The sequence below is a fragment of the Sturnira hondurensis genome, unplaced genomic scaffold (assembly GCF_014824575.4).
Source record: "Sturnira hondurensis isolate 20B ecotype Veracruz unplaced genomic scaffold, ASM1482457v3 Scaffold0000648, whole genome shotgun sequence".
Lineage (NCBI taxonomy): Eukaryota > Metazoa > Chordata > Mammalia > Chiroptera > Phyllostomidae > Sturnira > Sturnira hondurensis.
In genome coordinates this window covers 4,728,737-4,750,205 of record NW_028073279.1, presented here as the reverse complement: position 1 = coordinate 4,750,205, position 21,469 = coordinate 4,728,737, and the positions used below count along the sequence as shown (strand labels likewise).

Genomic DNA, 21,469 nt, shown 5'->3' with positions numbered 1-21,469 from the left:
GATTTACCAACCTCAGTCAGATGCCGCAATATCCTGTAGTAATCCCAATCTAAAATATCTCAAACACAGCAGATCTCAAAAATCCCACTGAATAAATACTTTTCTAAAAACCTAATATCTACAATTGTTACTAGGTGCACCTGTTCTTTTTTCACTAGAGGTTGTATTCTCAGCTATTACTAATATGAGAAAAAATGTCTAAAAATAAATCCTATTCTATCTGTGGAAATGACTTCTGAACCTAATGAAACCTGAAGACCTCCTTAATGCTTTCTCAACAGTTGAGATTGAGATTTCCAGAAACTGAGATTTATTAAACATGTTAAATGTAAACCCCAGCTTTACTACTTATTAGCTGTGTGTACACTTGGACAACTTACTATATTTCCCCAAACTTAAGTTTCTTTTTTTCTTATTTGTCAAATGAGAACAAAATCAAGTCTACTATGCAGAGTTACTGTAAAGCCTCAATATAAACTCCTTACCAGTGTACCTACAATTAAGTAAATATATTTTTTATCTATTAGAATGAAGATCTAAAATTAACTAGCAAAAATCAGCCAATCACTAACATTTATTAAAATAAGTGAAAATACTATACTGGGATGAATTAAGGCTAGAAAAAATAAGAAGACAGAAAATATGCAATGAGGTGTAAAAAATGTATACTCGTACATCAACACATGCAGATTTTTTCCTTATTCTGACATATTTTTTCATATACATATATAAAATACTATTTTTTTCTATTTTACATTATGCATTCTTACAAAGTATTTCAAGCCTATGTAGAATACAGACAGAAGCAGAAGGGAAAAAAGAGGAAGAAAGGAAGGAAGGAAAGAAGAAAGGAACAGAGAAAGGGAGGGANTAGAAAAAATAAGACAGAAAATATGCAATGAGGTGTAAAAAATGTATACTCATACATCAACACATGCAGATTTTTTCCTTATTCTGACATATTTTTTCATATACATATATAAAATACTATTTTTTTCTATTTTACATTATGCATTCTTACAAAGTATTTCAAGCCTATGTAGAATACAGACAGAAGCAGAAGGGAAAAAAGAGGAAGAAAGGAAGGAAGGAAAGAAGAAAGGAACAGAGGAAGGAAGGAAAGGGAGGGAAAGAAAGAAAAGGAAAAGAAGAAAGAAGGAAGGAAGAGAGAAAAAAGAAAGAGAGAAACAAACAAATAGAAAGAAGAGAGTAGTGAAGCTTGGACAAGATTTGTTTTTTCTGCATAGACCAAATTAGTAAAAGGCCAAAGAAGAATTCTGAAGAACAGTAAAATGTATTCTTACTTTTAACCACAGATCTAACAATAAATAACTCCAATATAGTTTAAAAAGCCAAAAACCACAGAACAATGCATAAATTACTGAAGGTCTTTCACAATAAAATAGGCAGAGACCTAGAAGTCAGAGAAAACGAGGCCTAGTCTCATTTATAAACTAGCTCTGTGAACTAAGTCAATAGTTCCCAAATACAAGTCTATACTTCGGAGCCCAACTGCTCAAGTTTCCAGTGATATGCAGCAAAATAAAAAAACTGAGAAGTAGGTAGATTTTTCTTTATAAATTACATATTATTTCAATTCAAGAAGTATTCTTTCTACTATTTTTGGTTCAAAATGTCCTTTTAAAAAATAATATCACAGAAGAAAGCAGTTTTATTTTAAGTTCTTATATGCTAAAATAAAAAATGTTATTAGCTATTCTGCATTAATCCTCAAATAAATTTTTTGCCTGTCTGTGAAATCCAAATAGTCTGAGAACCATTGACCTAGATAATTATTAAAATTCTTTACAGATTCAAATTTATGTGAATCTGGTTAACCTTCATGTTTGTTATAACTTAACTCTAATATCAGGGATATATTACCCAAATGCAATAGCTTTTCTTCCTCACTATAAGCTCAAATACTTCAATAAATATTTATTTAATCTCTCTTGCCTTTGTGTTGAAATGGATCTCTGCTTGAATGTAAAAGATGAAAAGAACTCAATCCTTAGACTGAATGTAAAAATGAAACAAATTCAATCCCTAGATGGAAAAGGTATCTTAATGGACAGCAGGAGCCATAATTTTTTATCAACTAAATATGGTTTTGTAACTGACTGAAGGCATTCTGTAAATAACACAAAATGACATAGAAATTATCAAACATTATTAAAAAGGTAGCAACAACAACAATACATGGCACAATAAAATATGCAAAAGAGATTCTTATTCTTTGAGACTTCACATTTAAAAAATTATCTCAACTCAAACTTTCTTCTGGAAGCAGAAATAAACATTCAGAATGCAATTATACAAAATCACCAGTATGTTTTTGAGGTCTTACTATTTGTATTTCCATATTGTAAGAATCCTCACATTGGTAATGAAGATAAAATTAGCTTTAGGGAATTTGGATGGTATTAGATAGACTTCATACAAAAACTCAAATGAAGAACTCCAATAAACCACAATTAATTTAACATTTCCTTCCCTTCTCCCATATAAAGTATTCTTAAAGTTTTCAGTTTATTATTCCTAAAGCTCCTGAAACTACTCCCTACTGCTCCAAGCATTACTTAAACCTGTGTCTTCCGTCCTCCATTTCCTTCTATATATACTCCAGTCTAATTATTTCCCACTTTTTACTTGGACAGTTCTTTCTAGATGTATCATACATCACTCAAATTCACCAAGCTTAACATCTAATTAATTCAATTCCATAATGTTATTCCTGCTATATTCCATACATCAATTAATTAATGAGATCACCATTAATTCATATTTAAGATCTTAGAATTTAATCCTTCTATTACTACCAGGAGATAAACTGGTGATAAACTAAGAGAAAGAATTGGCAATGGGTGATTATTTTTCTAATCTTTCTCTTCTCTAAATATAGTATCTCTTCTTTAAAACAAGATTACCACACTTGATCTAAAGATTTTATTTTCTAAAAACCTATTGCCTCCTGCTCAATTAAAAAGTTTTGGGGGTTTCTAGGGGGTGGAGGGATTGAGAAAAAAGGAAAAAGGAATCATGGACATGGACAACAGTGTGGTGACTGCAAGGAGGAGGAGGATATAAGGGGACTTAAATGTAATGAGAAAATATTTTTAAAATAAAATAAAAACATTTTTCTTCTTTTAATGCTCACTGGAAAAAAAGTTTTGGGTTTTATCCAATAACCTCAATTGCTGCTTTGAAGTCTTCTGGAATTCTGCAGTGACTGGAGATTGAGATCAAAACCTTGAATACCATATAAAGCAGATCTCAGTGCATCCCCTTTATCATTACAATTTCATCTTCCAAAACTAGTCTTCATCTCTTGACCCATGTTCGCCTTGTAGTTTAGCAAGCCACACTGAAATACAGTTCTCTAAAATATGCTTTGTTGTTTTTCACATTTCCAGGCTTTCTACATATTCTGCTCCTGTGGGCTAGATAGAGTGTCTTTTTACCCACCTTATTAAATCCTAAAATCTGTTGAGAGTCCACTCAAATAACCTACACCTTGCAAAAACCAGAATTACTTTCTCCCTCCACTGTTTCACCCTACCACTTTATGTATGGTTCAGAATGCTACCGAATATTCATTGTTCTCTCTCCCCAAACTACAATGAGTTCCTCAATGTCAAAGCTAACGGTGCATCCCTACTATGTTTCAGATACATCTGAAAGTCCCAACTCTGTTCTAATGAAGCTTACTTCATTAGAAGTAATGGGGGTGATGGTAGAGCTCTGAAATACTGTATGAGCAGAGAAGGCTCCCTTCTACTGGAGTTGAGATGGGAAGAATTGTAAGTTGGGGTAGAAGGCAAAGGATGTGTGACTATAACAAACTAAAAGGCTAGCAATGTTGACACACAGAAAGCCATGTAGAAAGAACAAGATAAAGAAGATAAAAAAGTGACATTATCATTCTGGATCTTATAAACCAAGTTAGAGATTTTGATCTTCATTCTAAGTAAGAAATGTTTAAAGGGTTATTTTATTTAATATCAAAGAGTAATATGACCAAAAAAAGAAACTAAAGAATACTTATAATAAAATATTAATAGTGGTTATCTCTGGGTAAAATTCTTTCTTTTTTCTCTATAATTTCATAATTTTCTATAATTAATATCATTACTTTCTTATAAGAAAAATAAAGTTTTCAACAACTCAGAAGAGTTACAGTCAACAAAAATCCTAATTAATTTACAAAAATATTTTCATTCCAGTTAAATAGTGTCAAATTTTGTTTGCTGTTTCTGTCCATTTCCTCATTAATTCACTAAACAAATATATGTGCCAGATTCTGTCTGGGACCCAGATATAAAAGGATGAATAAGACAGCCTCCATAGGACTTAGGTGTTCACAAAGCTTGTATCATCAGGATGCAGAGTAGGGAACAGACATTGTCAAACAACTAATAAGAAGTCTGCTGAGTACTGCAAAGGAAAAGTGTGACCCACTTCAAAATATATGAAAAGGAGAAGTTAATCTACTCCAGAAGTTGAGGAAAAACTTCTTCCAGGAAGAAATATAAAGTTGAAACCCAAATCAAAAAGACTGCCAGTTCTGGATAGACTGCAAGCCAATATGCACTGCTGTCTCTTTCCCTCCAAACTAACCTTTAATATACTACAAAAATAAGACAGAGGCTATGTCCTGGCTGTTGTAGCTCAGTGGATTGAGCACGGGCCTGTGAACCAAACAACCACGGTTCAATTCCCAGCCTGGGTTACAGGCCAGATCCCAGCAGGGGATGCATGAGAGGCAACCATACATTGATATTTCTCTCCCTCTCTCCTTCCCTTATAAGTAAGTAAAATCTAAAGATAAATAAATAAAAGATAAATAAATATTTTTAAAAAGAGAAATAAAATCTAAAGATAAATAAATAAAATCTTTTAAAAAAAGACAGAGGCTGATATAATTCGTAAAACTACCATACTATACATATTATAATGTAATTCTATACAAACTATGCAACTCCTGGAAAGACACCTAGGTCTCAGTGTGGATAAGAAACCCGCAGTCCAGGTCAGAGGAAAGCTGAAGAGAGCCATAAGTTAGAAAAAGACATTTATATTGTATCCCTATCTCTCCCTGATAATGGCCTGGGCTGGTCGGTGTTCATCAGTTAACCGTTATAAAGCAGAAAGGCAACATAATCTTGAAATTTCATTAATTTTAAAATAAATAATTCTAAATAGTCTCTGACAAGAAATTTAGCATTAGCTCATTATTCTGTAGCATAAGACTATTTGCAGATATCAGACCAAAAAGACAAACAGGTCACAGAATTTTCACTAACAATTTATATACTATGCCCACAAAATTTTTATGTAACATAAGCTAAATAATCAAACACTTAAATCATAGTAATTTAAAAAATTTCAAAGTACAGACATGTTTAACACCAATATAAATACATACACATTAATATTTCTAAATATTTATCATAAGGGTTATTGAATTAATAGTCCTTTAAGTTAGTAAATATTTCCCTTTCATGTGATAGTACTAGAAATATAAGCCTGAATAATTATGGACACACAATTATATAAATGATTGGCAATGGAATACTATTTAGAATGCGTATCTAAGATATCACTCTGTAGAAACCACTTTAAAAACAGGCCTTAACTATTACACTACATGCCTCAATTTTTACATTAGAATTTTTATTAAATATCCAGTAAATGATTTTCCTAGAAAATTCTGCTTACTGGCCTTCCCACAGATTATGAATTACTCAAAAGTAAAAACATGTCTTTATTCTCTCATCTTATTATATGCATATGCTTTATAGTAAGGACAAAGTAAATATTCACTAATGCTGAGAATTTCCTTGAAAGTCATTGAAGTCTCATCTCAAGGTGGGTCAGATATCCAGGAACCCATCTGGTTTCCTCTCCACTCTACTAATTGTTTAGACATATTAGAGCAAGTCTCTTCAGACCAATTGCTACAACTCTGAACTCACTCTCAGCTTCTCAGAGGTGTATATATTTTATCTTTTCCCTGAAATAATTCCAGAGTTAGTGTAGTTTCTTGCTCTCATAAGGGTCTCTTGATGTTTGTCCAGGACAACTCTCAATGAACAATATATATACACTCCTATAGTTGTTAAAATATCCCAATTTTTTTCTCACATTAAATCTTAAGCCCAAATCTAATTTCACCATTAAAAGTTGCCCAAAGTGTTCAGAAACTCCACAAAGATGTAATATGTGGATTACACATAAAGCTAAAACATAGGAAAAAGCCCGTAAGAGCCCAAAACTTGGCATCAAAAATAAAATTAAATCCATGTAACATCCCAGGAGTATTCAATGTTATGCTTTTCTTTATTAAAATTACCAAAAAATTTTATAGTTCCTTCTACAAAGCTAGTCATTTTCTGCCTCAAATTATAAAAAGACAGTATTACCAGAAAGATAATGTTCTCATTCATCCAGATTCAAATTTTATAAAATTTTCAATTATTGAGAGGGGTTTGACAAAACTAAGACCTGTATATGAAGTTAGGGGGGAAAATGGGCATTGGAGGAGGAAAAGTGGAATAATTGAGCACTCTATATATTGTTAAATGTTGAAAAATATTGAAAAATGTTATGTGACATTTTTATATTATATTTATTATATTATATTACATTTATATTAAAATTTTTGTATTTCAACATTTATATTGAAAAATGTTATGTGACATTTTTTGGAAATTCTCTCAAGACTAAAATGGAGGCAGACTTGTTCCTCACTTTCAGTAATTACAGCAGATAGACAACTGTTATTAAAACACTAATTATTTTCAGTTCAAATTACTCTTCCAAAAAAATTAAGCAGTTGCCAGAAAGAAGAGTCAGGTCTCAACGTGTTTAAAAAAGCCCTTCATTCTGGATGAATTTTTACAAAATTGAAGAGTACCAGTAGGGCTGAATGTTATAAAAAGAGAAAAAATAATAAACATACTTTTAAATATAATTCCTCAATTATTTTTGTGTGTTACCCAGCGATTGAGTTACTAATAATGCATCTACAAGTTTATAAATAACTGAAAACTTTTCATACTGCGGGAAGTTACAGTAAATGAAAAGTACTCTAAATGCACGACTCTGTATGTTTAGACTAGAGAGCAACAGTAATTTATTTGCTTACTCATCTGTCTATCTCCATAGCTGATGGCTTCCGCCAGCGGGCTCCATCCCTGAGCATTTTTCACCTTTACTGGAGCATTGTGAGCCAAAAGTAAATGAGCACATTCTGAAACACAAAGTGGTAATAATATTAAACATAATGCAGTTTTTAGAATCTCAATATAAAGGTTACATAAAAATTCAAGAAACCAAATTAATATAAATGATCTACAAAACAAATACTGTACTATGGAGAACTAAATAACTTAAAATTCCTACATATCTAAAACCAGGTTACTTCATATCCTATGATTCAAGAAATATCCATTCTAAAAATAAATTGGATCTCTCTGCAAAGAAAGGATTATATCCCCTAATAATTGTTTTCAAGAGACTTTTAAGAATGTTTCTACTCTAAAAGACAGATAACCCAAGAACCTCAAGAGTAATTGACATAAACAAAAGAAACTTGATTGTCTGTAATGTCAAATGAAAACCTCATGCATCTCAGAAAAATGTGTTTTCAAACAGAATATTTCTATAAACCTTTATTTTTAAAAATTTACAATTCTTTTAGTTTGGAAAAAAGTGCAATAATCTGTTTATGATTACAAGGATAAACTTAGTGTTTCTAGTCATCAAAAAAAGTCTAAGATATAAACCCTTCTATTTAGGTTGAGAAAACTTCTGTAAAAATTAAAAATGAGAAGTATATTAACAGGCAAAAACATTCAAAACTGAGACTAAGGGAAATTTAGGATGGTTATCAAACCTAAATTTCCTAAATGAATGACATTTATTCAAATGGCCATTCAGCAAATACTGAACAAGTACCTATTAAACGCTATTTCTAAGTACCAGGTCCCAGTTATAAGCAGTTGGAAGATAAGGTCTTGCTATCAAAGAGCTTATATCCTATGTTAGAAGCCAATAAGTAAACTAATAAGTAAAAAATAAAAAAAAAATCAGGTAAGTTCTCTGAAGAAAATAAGGATGCTGGACATTGTAATAAGGGTGAATTGGGAGGGAGAACAGCAGTGTAATTAGTAATAAAAGGAATTCATATAATGGCAGAATATTTTATTAAAATAAAGTAAAATACATACAGAAATTTCACATGGATGTTTGGAAAGTCTCCTAGTATTATATAAAATGTATGTACAAGAATTTTTTTTTTAACCCAGGCATGTGCCGTGATTGGGAATTGAACCACAATCGTGTGGTTTGCAGGCCCGCGCTCAATCCACTGAGCTACACCAGCCAGGGCTGTTTGTTGATTCATTTTTTTTAAATATATTTTATTGATTATACCATTACAGTCGTTCTATTCCCCGCCCCTTCATTCCCCTCCACCCGCACACTCCCTCCCCCACTATTCTCCCCCCCCTTAGTTTATAACCACGTGTCTCAAGTTCTTTAGATTCTATATTTCCCCCACTATTCCTGCCCTCCCCCCTATCTATTTTCTACCTACTGTCTATGCTATTTTCTGTACCTTCTCCCCGCTTCTCCTCCTCCCACTCCCCTGTTGCTAACCCTCCATGTGTTCTTCATTTCTATGGTTCCACTCCTGATCTAGCTGTCCTCTTGGTTTGCTTTTGTTTTAGGTGTGCTTGTTAATAACCGTGAGTTTGCTGTCCTTTCACTGTTCATATTTTTCATCTTCTTTTTCTTATATAAGTCCCTTTAGCATTTCATATAATAAGGGTTTGGTGATGATGAACTCCTTGAACTTGACCTTATCTGAGAAGCACTTTATCTGTCCTTCCATTCTAAATGAAAGTTTTGCTGGATAAAGCAATCTTGGCTGTAGGTCTTTGGATTTCATGACTGGGAATACTTCTTTCCAGCCCCTTCTTGCCTGGAAGGTCTCTTTTGAGAAATCCGTTGACAGTCTGATGGGTACTCCTTTGTAGGTGACTGTCCCCTTATCTCTTGCTGCTTCTAGGATTCCCTCCTTCATTTTAATCTTGGGCAATGTAATTATGATGTGCCTTGGTGTGTTCCTTCTTGGGTCCAGCTTCCTTGGGACTCTCTGAGCTTCCTGGATTTCCTGGAAGTCTATTTCCTTTGCCAGACTGGGGAAGTTCTCCTTTATTATTTGTTCAAATAAGTGTTCCACTCGTGGTTGTTTCTTTCCCCCTTCTGGTGCCCCTATAATTCGGATGTTGGAACGTTTAAAGATGTCCTGGAGGTTCCTAAGCCTCTCCTCATTTTGTTGAATTCTCATTTCTTCATTCCTTTCTGGTTGGATGTTTTGTTCTTCCTTCTGGTCCATTCCATTGATTTGAGTTCCAGTTTCCTTTCCATCGCTATTGGTTTCCTGTGCATCTCCCTTCATTTCAATTAGTTTAGCCTTCATATGTTCCTCGAATTTGTGACTATAATCAACCAGTTCTGTGAGCATCCTGATAAACAGTGTCTTGAACTGTGCTTCTGAGAGGCTGGCAATTCCTCGGTTGCTTAGAATTCTCGGCTCTGGGACTTTGAGTTCTTCTTGCGCCATCTTTTGGGCTGTTTGTGCCTGTTACATAGCAGAATTGGAGCCCTAGGTGTTCACCAGGGCAGGGCAACTAAGTCGCTGGGTTGTGATACTGTATGTGGGGGCGGGGAACGAGGAGCAATGGCGTCCCATCTGCCGCCTCCTGCCGCGCTCCCACAGGTGCCGGGGCTCCCACAGGTGCCGCAGCTGCCACCTTCACCTGGGCCTGCGTTTCGTCCCACTGCACGAGAGTGTGCCACCGCCATCAGCCCTCGCCCCCTGGGGCCTGCGTGGTCCATCTCACTGTGCGTGAATGTGCGACTGCGGTCAGTCTGCCCCACACCCTGACTGGGTCCGGGCTACTTGCACACCTAGGTCGGGGGATCCTTCCTGCCCGACCCTGCTCCGCTGCTGGCTCTGCCCCTCTTACCCTCCGGGTTGAACGGTTCGTTGTTGTCGGACTTCCGTATAATTAAATTTTCTGTTCTTTGGCTATGTCTTTGTTCTCCAAACCTCTGTTGTATTCAAACTTGGTTGTGGGAGAAGGCACAGTGTTTCCACCTATGTCTCCATCTTGGTGGAAGTCCCAAGAATATTTTTTTAAGATTTTATTTATTTTTGGAGAGAGGGGAAGGAAAGGAGAAAGAGAGGGTGAGAAACATCAATGTGTGGTTGCCTTTCACACACCCAGTAAGGGGACCTGGCCTGCAACCCAGACATGTGCCCTGATTCGGAATCAAACCAGTGACCCTTTGGTTCACAGGTTCTCACTCAATCTACTGTGCTACACCAGCCAGGGCAAGAATGTGTACCTTAGCATTGTTTATGATGACAAATATACTGGAAACCAAGTGAATATCCACCACAGGATAATGACTAACTACAGCATAATGCATCTACATTACTGGAGTAATATGCAGACATTGTTTAAGAACAGAGTCATATCAAAAGGACAAAGGAGCCAGCTTAAATGGTTAGCCACTGACCAAACTTAGAAAAAAAAGAATGGATATGCGTAACACATTAAACAAAAAATAACCAATATGCCCAAATGACAGCAATAAAAGTGAGGGCAAATGGCGATCATATGACCCAGCAATCCCACTTCTGGGTATTTATCCAAAGAAATCCAAAACACTACTTCAAAAAGATCTATGTGCCCCTATGTTTATTTCAGTGTTATTTATAATAGCTAAGATACGGAACCACACTATGTGCCCACTGACAGACAAATCAAAAAAGATGTTACATATACACAATGGAATATTAATCAGCCATGAAAAAGAATAAAATTTACCATTAAAAAATATGAATGGACCTAGAGGGTAGTATGCTAAGTGAAATAAGTCAGACAGAGAAAGATTAATACTATATGACTATACTTAAAAATACAAATTATCCCTGGCTGGTGTAGCTCAGTGGATTGAGCGCGGGCCTGTGAACCAGATGATCGCAGTTCAATTCCCAGTAAGGGCACATGCCTGGGTTGCAGGCCAGTTCCCAGCAGGGGCCAGTTCCCAGCAGGGGATGCATGAGAAGCAACCATACATTGATGTTTCTTTTCCTCTCTCCTACCCTTCCCCTCTAAAGATAAATAAATAAAATATTTTTAAAAATACAAATTAATGGACAAATAAAACAGAAACAAACTCATAAATATAAAGAACAAATTGACAGTCACCAGATGAGATGGGGTTCAGGGAAATAAGAAAAAAGGATTAAGAAGTATAAATTATCAGTTATAAGGACAGTCATAGGGACTTCCAGCCAAGATGGAGGCATAAGTGGAACTGTGCCACCTGCCACCACTAAGTTTAAAGACAGTGAAGTTTTAGTGCCAAAAACACAGAAAATTGAACTGTATGGAAGTCCGACAACAACGAACCCTTCAGCCAGACCGGTAAGACAGGCAGAGTCAGCAGCGGAGCAGGATCAGGCTGGAAAGATCCTTCGGTCCCACCGAGCCAGGAGCAGAGGCAGAAGTGACTGGCAGATCCCAGGCGTGGGGTGGCAACGGGTGGACCCAGTGAAGGCACAGGGTGGCTGGCTGACTGCGGTCACACATTCACGCGCAGATAAACCAAGCGAAGGAGCAAACAATGAGACAGACCGCTCAGGCTAGGGCCCCAGTTACGGGAATTAGAGCCTGAAAGCACCTATCGGAAAGACTTTTGGGGTGGAGGTACCGGGAGAGGTTCCCAGGCTTAAAGAGGGTTTGTTGGAGAGACCCACAGGGTCCTGGAGGGTACACAAGCCCATACACCCGGGAACCAGCACCAGAGGGGCCCAATTTGCTTGTGGAAAGCTGCAGAGGGGACCAAAATCCCAGAGAGAGCGGAGCGGAGCAAAGCACCATTTTTTTCCCTCTCTTACCCCACCCCCATATACAGCGTCACAACCCAGTGACTGGGTCACCCTGCCCTGGTGAACACCTAAGGCTCCGCTCCTCATACATAACAGGTGCGAACAGAGAAAACATTATGACTCAAGAACAGCTCAAAGCCCCAGAGCCTATAATTCTAATTGAGCAAGAAATAGCCAACCTTTCAGATGCACAGTTCAAAACACTGGTGATCAGGATGCTCACAGAACTGGTTGATTATAGTCACAAATTAGAGGAACGTATGAAGGCTAAACTGATTGCAATGAAGGGAAATGCACAGGAAACCAATAGTGATGGAAAGAAAACTGAGACTCAAATCAATGGAGAGGACCAGAAGGAAGAAAAAAAAAATGACCAAACAGAAAAGAATGAAGAAACAAGAATTCAAAAAGTGAGGAGAGACTTTGGAATCTCTAGGACATCTTTAAACGTTCCAACATCCAAATTATAGGGATACCACAAGGGGAAGAGGAACAGCCATGAGTGGAAAACTTATTTGAACAAATAATTAAGGAGAACTTCCCCAGTCTGGCAAAGGAAAGAGACTTCCAGGAAATCCAGGAAGCTCAGAGAGTCCCAAAGAACTTGGACACAAGAAGGAACACACCAAGGCACAACATGCTAAGAGTAAAGAGAAAGATAAGGTAAATATGATAAAATGTTAACAATTACTGAAGCTAGGTGGAGAGTATTTCAATATTCATCGTAACAATCTTTAATTTTTTCTGTATATTCAAAATTTTTCATTATAAAGTATTAAAAGAAAAAAGGAATATAAAAAAATTTTTAGGGGAATGAATTTAAGCTATCCCAACACACTTAAAAGAATGTCCACATTGTACTGCTAAATGGTAACACGGAAGTGTATTACAATCTCAGTTTTTAAAAGGAAAAAAAAAACTACTGCATTTTGCTGTGTATAATGTGAACTTTTTTATCCAAATTTTTGAGGTAAACATAATGATGCACATTACACATGGGTAGTACTAATTCCCTATCTCTATAAATGTTTTATTTAGGCTTATGTATGACAAGTATAACTCTAGAAAGCATTAACAGTACCTGTATACAAAATAGTACACTGGAATACAGTAACCGCTTTTATATATAAATAAAAAATTGAATTAAACAACTAAAATGAGCCCCAGCTGGTGTGGCTCAGTGTATTGAGTGCCAGTCTGCAAACCGAAAGATTTGATTCCCAGTCAGGGCACATGCCTGGGTGCGGGCCAGGTCCCCAGGTGAGGATGTGGGAGAGGCAACTGATTGATGTATCTCTCGCATGTTGATGTTTCTCTCCCTCTCTCCCTCTATTCCCCTTTCTCTAGGAATAAATAATAAAATATTTTTAAAAAATTAAAATGAAAGATTTTTTTTCTGAATGTTTCGGCCAAAAATGAGGTATGCAATATACACAGGAGCACATTATGCACAGCAAAATACTGTACATATATGAGTGTGTATTTAGATAACACACACATATTTGTATATAGTTCTTAAGCATGGAGAAAAGTACAGAATAATATCCAACAGGTTAACATGGGGTTACCATGTTTATTGGAAGACAAGGGTTAATGAGAGAAAATGATAGATGAGAAGATAAAAAAAGAATTTTTATAAACACATAAATAAATAATATGGACCTTCCCCTAAGAAACCTGCCATGGAGTTTTATATACATATGTGTGTATGTGTGCACATATAAAGAAGTTAGGGAAGCATAAACATGAATGGATATCTACAAACCTGTAAAAGTATGTTATGATAAACATTCCAGTGAAAAGAAAAACATGGCAAAATACTGTATGTAGTGATTTAGCTTCAGTTATAAACAAAGCCTCTACACATATGTTATATGAAGGAAGGCATGCAAGGAAACTCATTAGGCTGTTAATGTTAATTACAATCAGTAAAAACAAGTAGAAAATATACTTTTATACAAGGGGTAGGCAGAAGGAGGTTTACAGTTGTTTGTATAGAAAAAGACATGCAGGTTATGATTATTACAATAGTTTTATTATTGTAATAATCTGTGTTATTGTTATTGTTAGATTATTGTAATAATCTAACACTCTGTGTTGGGTATACTCACAACTGTAAGCCAACTTTTGCCCACCCTTGTACACCTTTGTTCTGTAGTTCAACTGTTTCAATAAGCATTTATTAATAACTTAAAAATCATTAAAGAAAAATTATAATTTAATAATATTAATAAGTAAATCCTGGTTGGTGCCAAGTTGTGAACCAAAAGATATGATTCCCAGTCAGAGCACAAGCCTGGGTTGTAGGTCAGGTTCCTTGTCGGGAATATGCGAGAGGCAACCAGTCAAAATCTCTCATACACTGATGTTTCTCTCCCTCCCTTCCCCTCTCTCTAAAAATAAATAAATCAATCAATCTTGGGGGGGTGGGGACAACTGTAATCGAACAACAATAATTCTTTTTAAAAGCAAAAAAATTAAATTAAATAAACACCAAAAAATACAAATAAGCCACATGCACAAGTATCTAAATCTGTATCTCAACAATATAAATTAAGGTATAGAATTTGTATGATTTATTTATATATATGCTAGACATGTCAACTATGTTTTCAACACAGACCCTGCTGAACTGGTGCCCTTCACCGGTCACAATTCAATTGACACAGAAATGAGCAACAAAGGAGCAGTCAGATAATCACAGATATGCCAATGACCTATAACATAGTTTCATACACTAAAAAGAAAACTGGATCAATCAAATGCCTTCTGTCTATAATTTTAAAAAAGGAATAAAAAAGCAAGTTAGTTAATAACCAGGCACTAAGGCTTAAAGAATGCATAAATGTTGCACAAAGAAGTTAAAACTTGAGTAGTGTGGACAAAATGAAATCATGAGGAACAGAAGTCACATATAAATAAGTAAAAGTTATAAAGATGATAAAATATAAAGAGTGTGGGTGGGATAAACAGAATAGCTGGAAACAAAACAAACATCCAGAGAGACCCTTATGAGTGTCAAAATAATCCTAGACTTATCTGACGGAAAAAAAAATTTAAATTGAACATTCAAAAAAGACTGAGAATGAGTTAAAAGTTGCAGCACCTGGTCTGAAGAATATATCTCTGACATCTAACCAAAAATGTAAGAACTAAAGATTAGTTTTCTATTTCATCTCTAAAGATGCCTGAAATCTTCCATTAGTATAATCCATTTTAACTAAAATCCATACTTCAAAAACTTCCCTGCCAGCACGGCCAACATGATCAATGGACCCAGAAGTTCAGAAAAATCAGACTTCAGCAGTGAAAAAATAAGGTTATTCTGCAGAATGAGTGACAGAAGTAAATAAAAGTGTGAAAGTCCTATGACAGTCCTTTCTTTAACTCAATAAATACTATTTGATTGCCCTAGGAATTTATTCTGTGCTTACAAACATATATAAAAACAGAGAGTGCCCCCTCAACAATGAAATTACAAAAGGTATAATATGTCTCTAAAAGAGAAAATAAAAGCACACAGACTGAAGAACAGTATGACGCAAAATTAATTTACAGATTAATATAGATGTTTAACCTTCTAATAAGCATTCCATTTCACTCTTGTGCAACCAAATACCAAAAAATATTAAAAGGTGATAACAAAAAAAAAGTACACAAGTGAAAAAATATAAATGGATAAATGTAAGTGGATATTAATTGCTGAACATAGTCTATTATAAAAAGGACTCAAAAAGAGCAAATACCAACATATTTGTAGATCATGAATCATCTGTTTCCCAAAATACGTTCCGCAGAATTCTACTGTGTCAAGATACTTGTGAAAAAGAGCAAACATCAAATAACTGTGGGGAACAGCGACTCTATCCAACATCTGTGCCAACAACTCAGAGGGTCAAGATGCAGATTAGCATATCAAAGTTATAAGAAGGCCCATCATAAACGATACTGCTTAATATCTATTAACTCACTATTTTCCAAATTGGTAAGATCTGGAGATACTTTCGCTGAAAATATCAATATCCCATGAAACTAATGTTCTGTGAAACACATTTTCTACAGGCTGATATATGATGAAGCAGAACAATTCCTCCACCGAATGCTAGAACACTTAGAGGTGGGATGGAAGATATGCTTCATTTCACATTCAAATCCTGGAAATCCATACTTACTATTAAAGTGCAAAATGTAAGACAGTAATCAGTCTTGGTGTCTAATTAATTATGCCTGCCATGAAAACTGGAGGAAAGCATGATGTTAGCTAACTTAGATATACATCATTTTTTTTTAATGGTTCTCAGTGAAAAGACAACAAGACAGTTCAGCATGATAGGATCCAAGCTCTAGAGTAAGATATCCAAGTTCAAGTCAAAATTCTGCTACTTTACTCTGGAAAAGGCGCTTAACTTCTCAGAGCTAAGTGCTTTTCACCTATAAAATGGGGTTAATGGTTGTGATATTAAATGAGTAAATAAGGGTAAAAGACTAAAAAAAACCCATCTAGCATATCGTAAATGATGGCTACAGTTCAGTTATTTTCTAAAGTTCTGCTGCAATGTCCTTTGGAAAAAGCCTAAATTTTTATTGGACAATTTTAGCCAACTATATCTGACATATGTTCATCAGTGTAACCATACTAGAGATGACCATCATGGCCTGCCCTACCCACACTGCTGTTAAACTAAACAGTCTTCCTCTCTATTTCTGATTCCCTCTCCTGCCTCCAACTCTCACCCTAGGCCAGCCTAGCTAGAGCTAATTTCACAGAAGTATACACCCAAAATAATTCATGACCTTGCCAGTCATTCACCCCTGTGGCTTGGATTGAAATGAACTAAATTAATCAAACATTGTGCTCACAAATTCAGGAACCTAAGAAACTCAACTAGCTGATGGTGAACACTGAAACCAGAAAGTCATGAATGTTTAGGATTCTAGAATAGTTATTTTGGGTCGTGTTCAATTTCCATTTTCACTGAATAATAAATCAAGAAAACAGAGAACATTACATACATATACAAAAAATACCATATACACCATAAGAGACAGACCAATGACAGATGGATAAAGGAAAGAAGAGGGAGGGAGGGAGGGAGGAAAGAAGGTTGATCCCTCAAATTGTCTTGGTTATGCTTTTCCTGAGATGTAGCTAGTCACCACATCTTGAATTTCTAAAATAGGTAGCCTCTTCATGAATTTCTTAAAAGTAAAGAAAGTAAAGTTACTCAATTTAATCTCGTCCTTAAAGGAAGAAAAAAAACCATCATAACTGAATAAAAAAATAAAAATTTGAGTCAACAATTTATACATAATCAAAATCAAAATTAAATTATCCTGCAAACCATATGCTTCACTTGAACATATGAACTTAAAAACCGAACGCAGAATTAATTTTTCTCGACAAAGCAAATTCTGGTAATATCCCTGGAATCAGCATATATTATGAGATCAAATGTTTATACCAACCACTACATGACACTATATAACAATAATAAATGTTCATAATAATACATTTAGATCATCAAAAAAATCTTAAATGTTAATAAGCCTGTTTAAAAAATCAAGAGTGTATGATATTTTAAAAATTTAGCAAATACATCTAAAAGGTTGCCAATCAACCTGGAATCCTCCCCTTTCAGAATTACTGAGAATCCGGATAACTAAGATTTTATGGCATCTTGGAATAGCCTGATAAAGTAAACCTTTTAAATCACCCATTTACGAGTTGCTTTTGTTTAAAGAATAAACAATTTAAAGTGTTAATTCTTTATAATTATCTATCATACAAAAGGCTAGACTTAAAAGTTTTGATATACAAAACAATTCATGTTAAAGAACCTTTAAAAACTCTGAATATTTAAGTATTATAATAATTAATAAACCTTAATATATGAAAATAAATCTCCTGAAATTACAAAATACTGCTTGGTAAAATAACCAAGAAAAAATAGTTTCAAAAGGCATAAAAGTTAGCACAAGATTTCAACTAATTTGAAAAAATTTACTGGAGAAAATGAGGAAATATTGTTTATTTTTAATATACTGAATCCTAAGTTCAATTAGCAAGTAAAACAATCAGGTTAATTTTATAAAACTCAAAAGACAAAATTCACATAAAAATTTTAAAACTGACTATACACAAGTGACACTGAACATTAAAAAAAAGAAAATATTTACTAACCTTTATTTCCTAACATCACAGCAAGATGTAAAGGAGTGTTTCCTAAAATTAAAAAGAAATTAAATTAGTGTAAAAATATAGGAAAGCATGCATTTAAAAGTGGATTCAGCTCCTTCATAACTTTCACTGACAGATTTTTAAGTAAAGTGTGACTGCAAAATGATCCTGCTCATATGGCAAATTCAAAGTCAGAGAATGCCATAGTTTCTGAACATAATGCATCCAACTCCTCTTTCCTCTGCCAACTCAGGCCCACCCGTCCCCCCAAAAGTACCCATATGCTTTTGGGATTTCTTTTCCAGATTTCAAGTTTCCTTTGCTGCTAATTTCTCTATCATACTGTCCCTTGTCCATTCAGCAAACAATTTATAAACTCATTCTTGCCCTGGTCGGTATGGCTCAGCTGGTTGAAGCATCCTCCCAAAAACCAAAAAGTCACAGGTTCGATTCCAATCAGGGGGAACACACCCAGGTTACAGATCTGATCCCTGGACAGGGTGCATACAAAAAGGCAACCAATCAATGTTTCTCTCTCACACAGATGTCTGTCTGTCCGCCTGTCTTTCTCACTTTCTCTCCCTCTCTCAAAACAATGAAAAAATGTCCTGGGATGAAGATAAAAAAGAACTCAGTCTTGGGGATAAGTATCAGTAAGACCCTATTCCATCCTCAAGTTGTCAAAAGTCTTCTGTTAGAGACTGATATGAACATAAATTATTGTTGTATTATTTACTAGAATAGAAGGGAGTGTAGCATAATAATGGAACATGGGGCAGAGCACCTAATTTTGCCTATCCATATTTATATTATCTTTTGCTTTATCTTAGCATGCTACATATATTATTGTTGCTGTCTCATTTGAAAATAGATGTAGACATAATGACAATTTACCACCAAATACTTCATTATTTCTTAAGAGACTTAAAGATGATCAGTATAACAAAATTGAACAACATGAGTGATAACAGGGAGAAACAGTAAGTGAAACAGACCCATCAGAGCCTCATTTATTGTAATTATCATTAGACAGAAATTTTAAGTAAAATCATCTATGTTCTTGGGGAATGGAAGACAAATTCGAATGTTTTATCAGAGAACGGGAAACTATAAAAATTTAAATCACATATTTTAAAAAGAACCAAATAGAAAGTCTGTAATAGAAAAATATAACTAAAATCACAGTTTAGATCACGAAGAAGACAAAAAGAAAATTTTTTACAAAGGGGGTAAGCACAGGATTTCTCTTACTGAGAAATACTATCTATGTTAATTGAACCCCAGAAGACAAGAGATGGGGCTAAAGCTATATTTGTAGAGGTAACAGCTGAGTATTTTCTAAAACTAACAAAAGACACAAATTTAGAGATTCTAGAATTCCAACCCAAGCAGACTTAAAAAAAAAACAAAAAAACGAAGCCATCCACATTGGAGTGAAATGACTGAATATTAAAAACAAAAATCTTAAATGCAGCCAGAAAAGAGCAGTCACATTACTTTCACAGGAGTAGTACAAAGTCCTATAGCTAACCTCTCAGCAAAAGAGGAATCCATAAGACCAAACAGAATGCTGAGTAACAGCCAATCAAGAACTTTACACCCAGTACAATCTCCTTCAAGTTTGAAGTTGAATAGACATTCACAAACAAAAACTGAGAATTCACTTATCAGATTATCATTAAAAGAAATACTGAAGGATGTGTTTCAATAGAAGAAACATGATTCTGCTGAAAGGTCAGAGATGTAGGAAGGAATGAAGAGCAACAAAAATGGTAAGTAAACCTAAAAAAATATTGATTCTATAAGGCAAAATAAAAACCTATGGGACTAGATAACAGTAGCAATGACATCTAGATAAAGGGAATGAAGTTAGTGTTCTGAGTTAACTGCATAACTCTGAAGAGGGGTAATGCACTACTTAATATCTAACATTAGCCTGTGATAAATCGAGGTTGTATATTGTACACTCTAGAGCTGTGCTAATGGAAATACAATGCAAGCCACATATTTAACTGTAAATTTTATAAAAGCCACATGAATAAAATCAATGAAACTAATGTTAATAAGAGTTAACCCAATATACCCAAAACATTTCAACATGCTGATCAACATAAAATATTATTGAAATATTTTATATTTTTGGTTTTCATACAAAGTTTTAAAAATCTCACTACGGCACAGTCAATTTAGACTAGTCACATTTCAAATGCTTAGTAATCACATATCACTACTGTATGAGACAGTGCATCTCTAGGATAACTATGAAAAGAACAGTAAAATAAAAATATATTTTTCATTTCACAGATGGAAAAACCTACAAAGAATAATGAAATCACCCATCTAGAAGAAAGTAAGAAAATAATCTAGAAGTAAGAAAGAAAAAGGAACAGAGAGCCAGCAGAACAAAGAGAAAACATAAAATGGGGGGTAGATTTAATTGCCAGTATATCAGCAAGTATACTATATGAAACTGGAGTAAGAGCTCCAGTTAAAAGATAAATATTTTTGTCCTGTATGAAAAAACATTTCTCTACATGTAGTTGGAAAAACATTTGAAATATAATAATATATAATAATAGCTGATTGTAACAGGACTAAAAATATATATTTTATTAATACATATATCAAAAATTACTAGTTTTAACATAATAGGTTATCTTAATATAGTTATAACAATAGGTTTCAAAGCAGAAAACACTATCTGAGGTAGAGATACTTACTAATAAAAAACTGCTTAATGAACCAAGAAAACACAAAGATTTTTTTTTTGGTGTCAAGGAAGTTTATTTTTTAATATATTTTATTGATTATACCATTACAGTCGTTCTATTCCCCGCCCCTTCATTCCCCTCCACCTGCACACTCCCTCCCCCACCATTCTCCCCCCCCTTAGTTTATAACCACGTGTCTCAAGTTCTTTAGATTCTGTATTTCCCCACTATTCCTGCCCTCCCCCCTATTTTCTACCTACTGTCTGCGCTATTTTCTGGACCTTCTCCCCCTCCCACTCCCCTGTTGCTAACTCTCCATGTGTTCTTCATTTCTATGGTTCCACTCCTGATCTAGCTGTCCTCTTGGTTTGCTTTTGTTTTAGGTGTGCTTGTTAATAACCGTGAGTTTGCTGTCCTTTCACTGTTCATATTTTTCATCTTCTTTTTCTTATATAAGTCCCTTTAGCATTTCATATAATAAGGGCTTGGTGATGATGAACTCCTTGAACTTGACCTTATCTGAGAAGCACTTTATCTGTCCTTCCATTCTAAATGAAAGTTTTGCTGGATAAAGCAATCTTGGCTGTAGGTCTTTGGATTTCATGACTT

At 34.7% G+C, this 21,469-nt stretch overlaps 1 protein-coding gene across 2 annotated transcripts in view; it reads right to left on the bottom strand.

Annotated features, from left to right (window-relative positions):
* Positions 1 to 21,469, bottom strand: part of ANKRD13C (ankyrin repeat domain 13C) — an 86,633-nt gene that overhangs the window by 44,988 nt on the left and 20,176 nt on the right. For both annotated transcript variants that reach the window (XM_037042580.1, XM_037042588.1), the window contains 2 exons: positions 18,153 to 18,194; positions 7,148 to 7,252 (listed from right to left, as the gene is read on the bottom strand). In XM_037042580.1, coding sequence (XP_036898475.1) covers positions 7,148 to 7,252; positions 18,153 to 18,194 — 147 coding nt within the window. The remainder of the gene's footprint in view (positions 1 to 7,147; positions 7,253 to 18,152; positions 18,195 to 21,469) is intronic.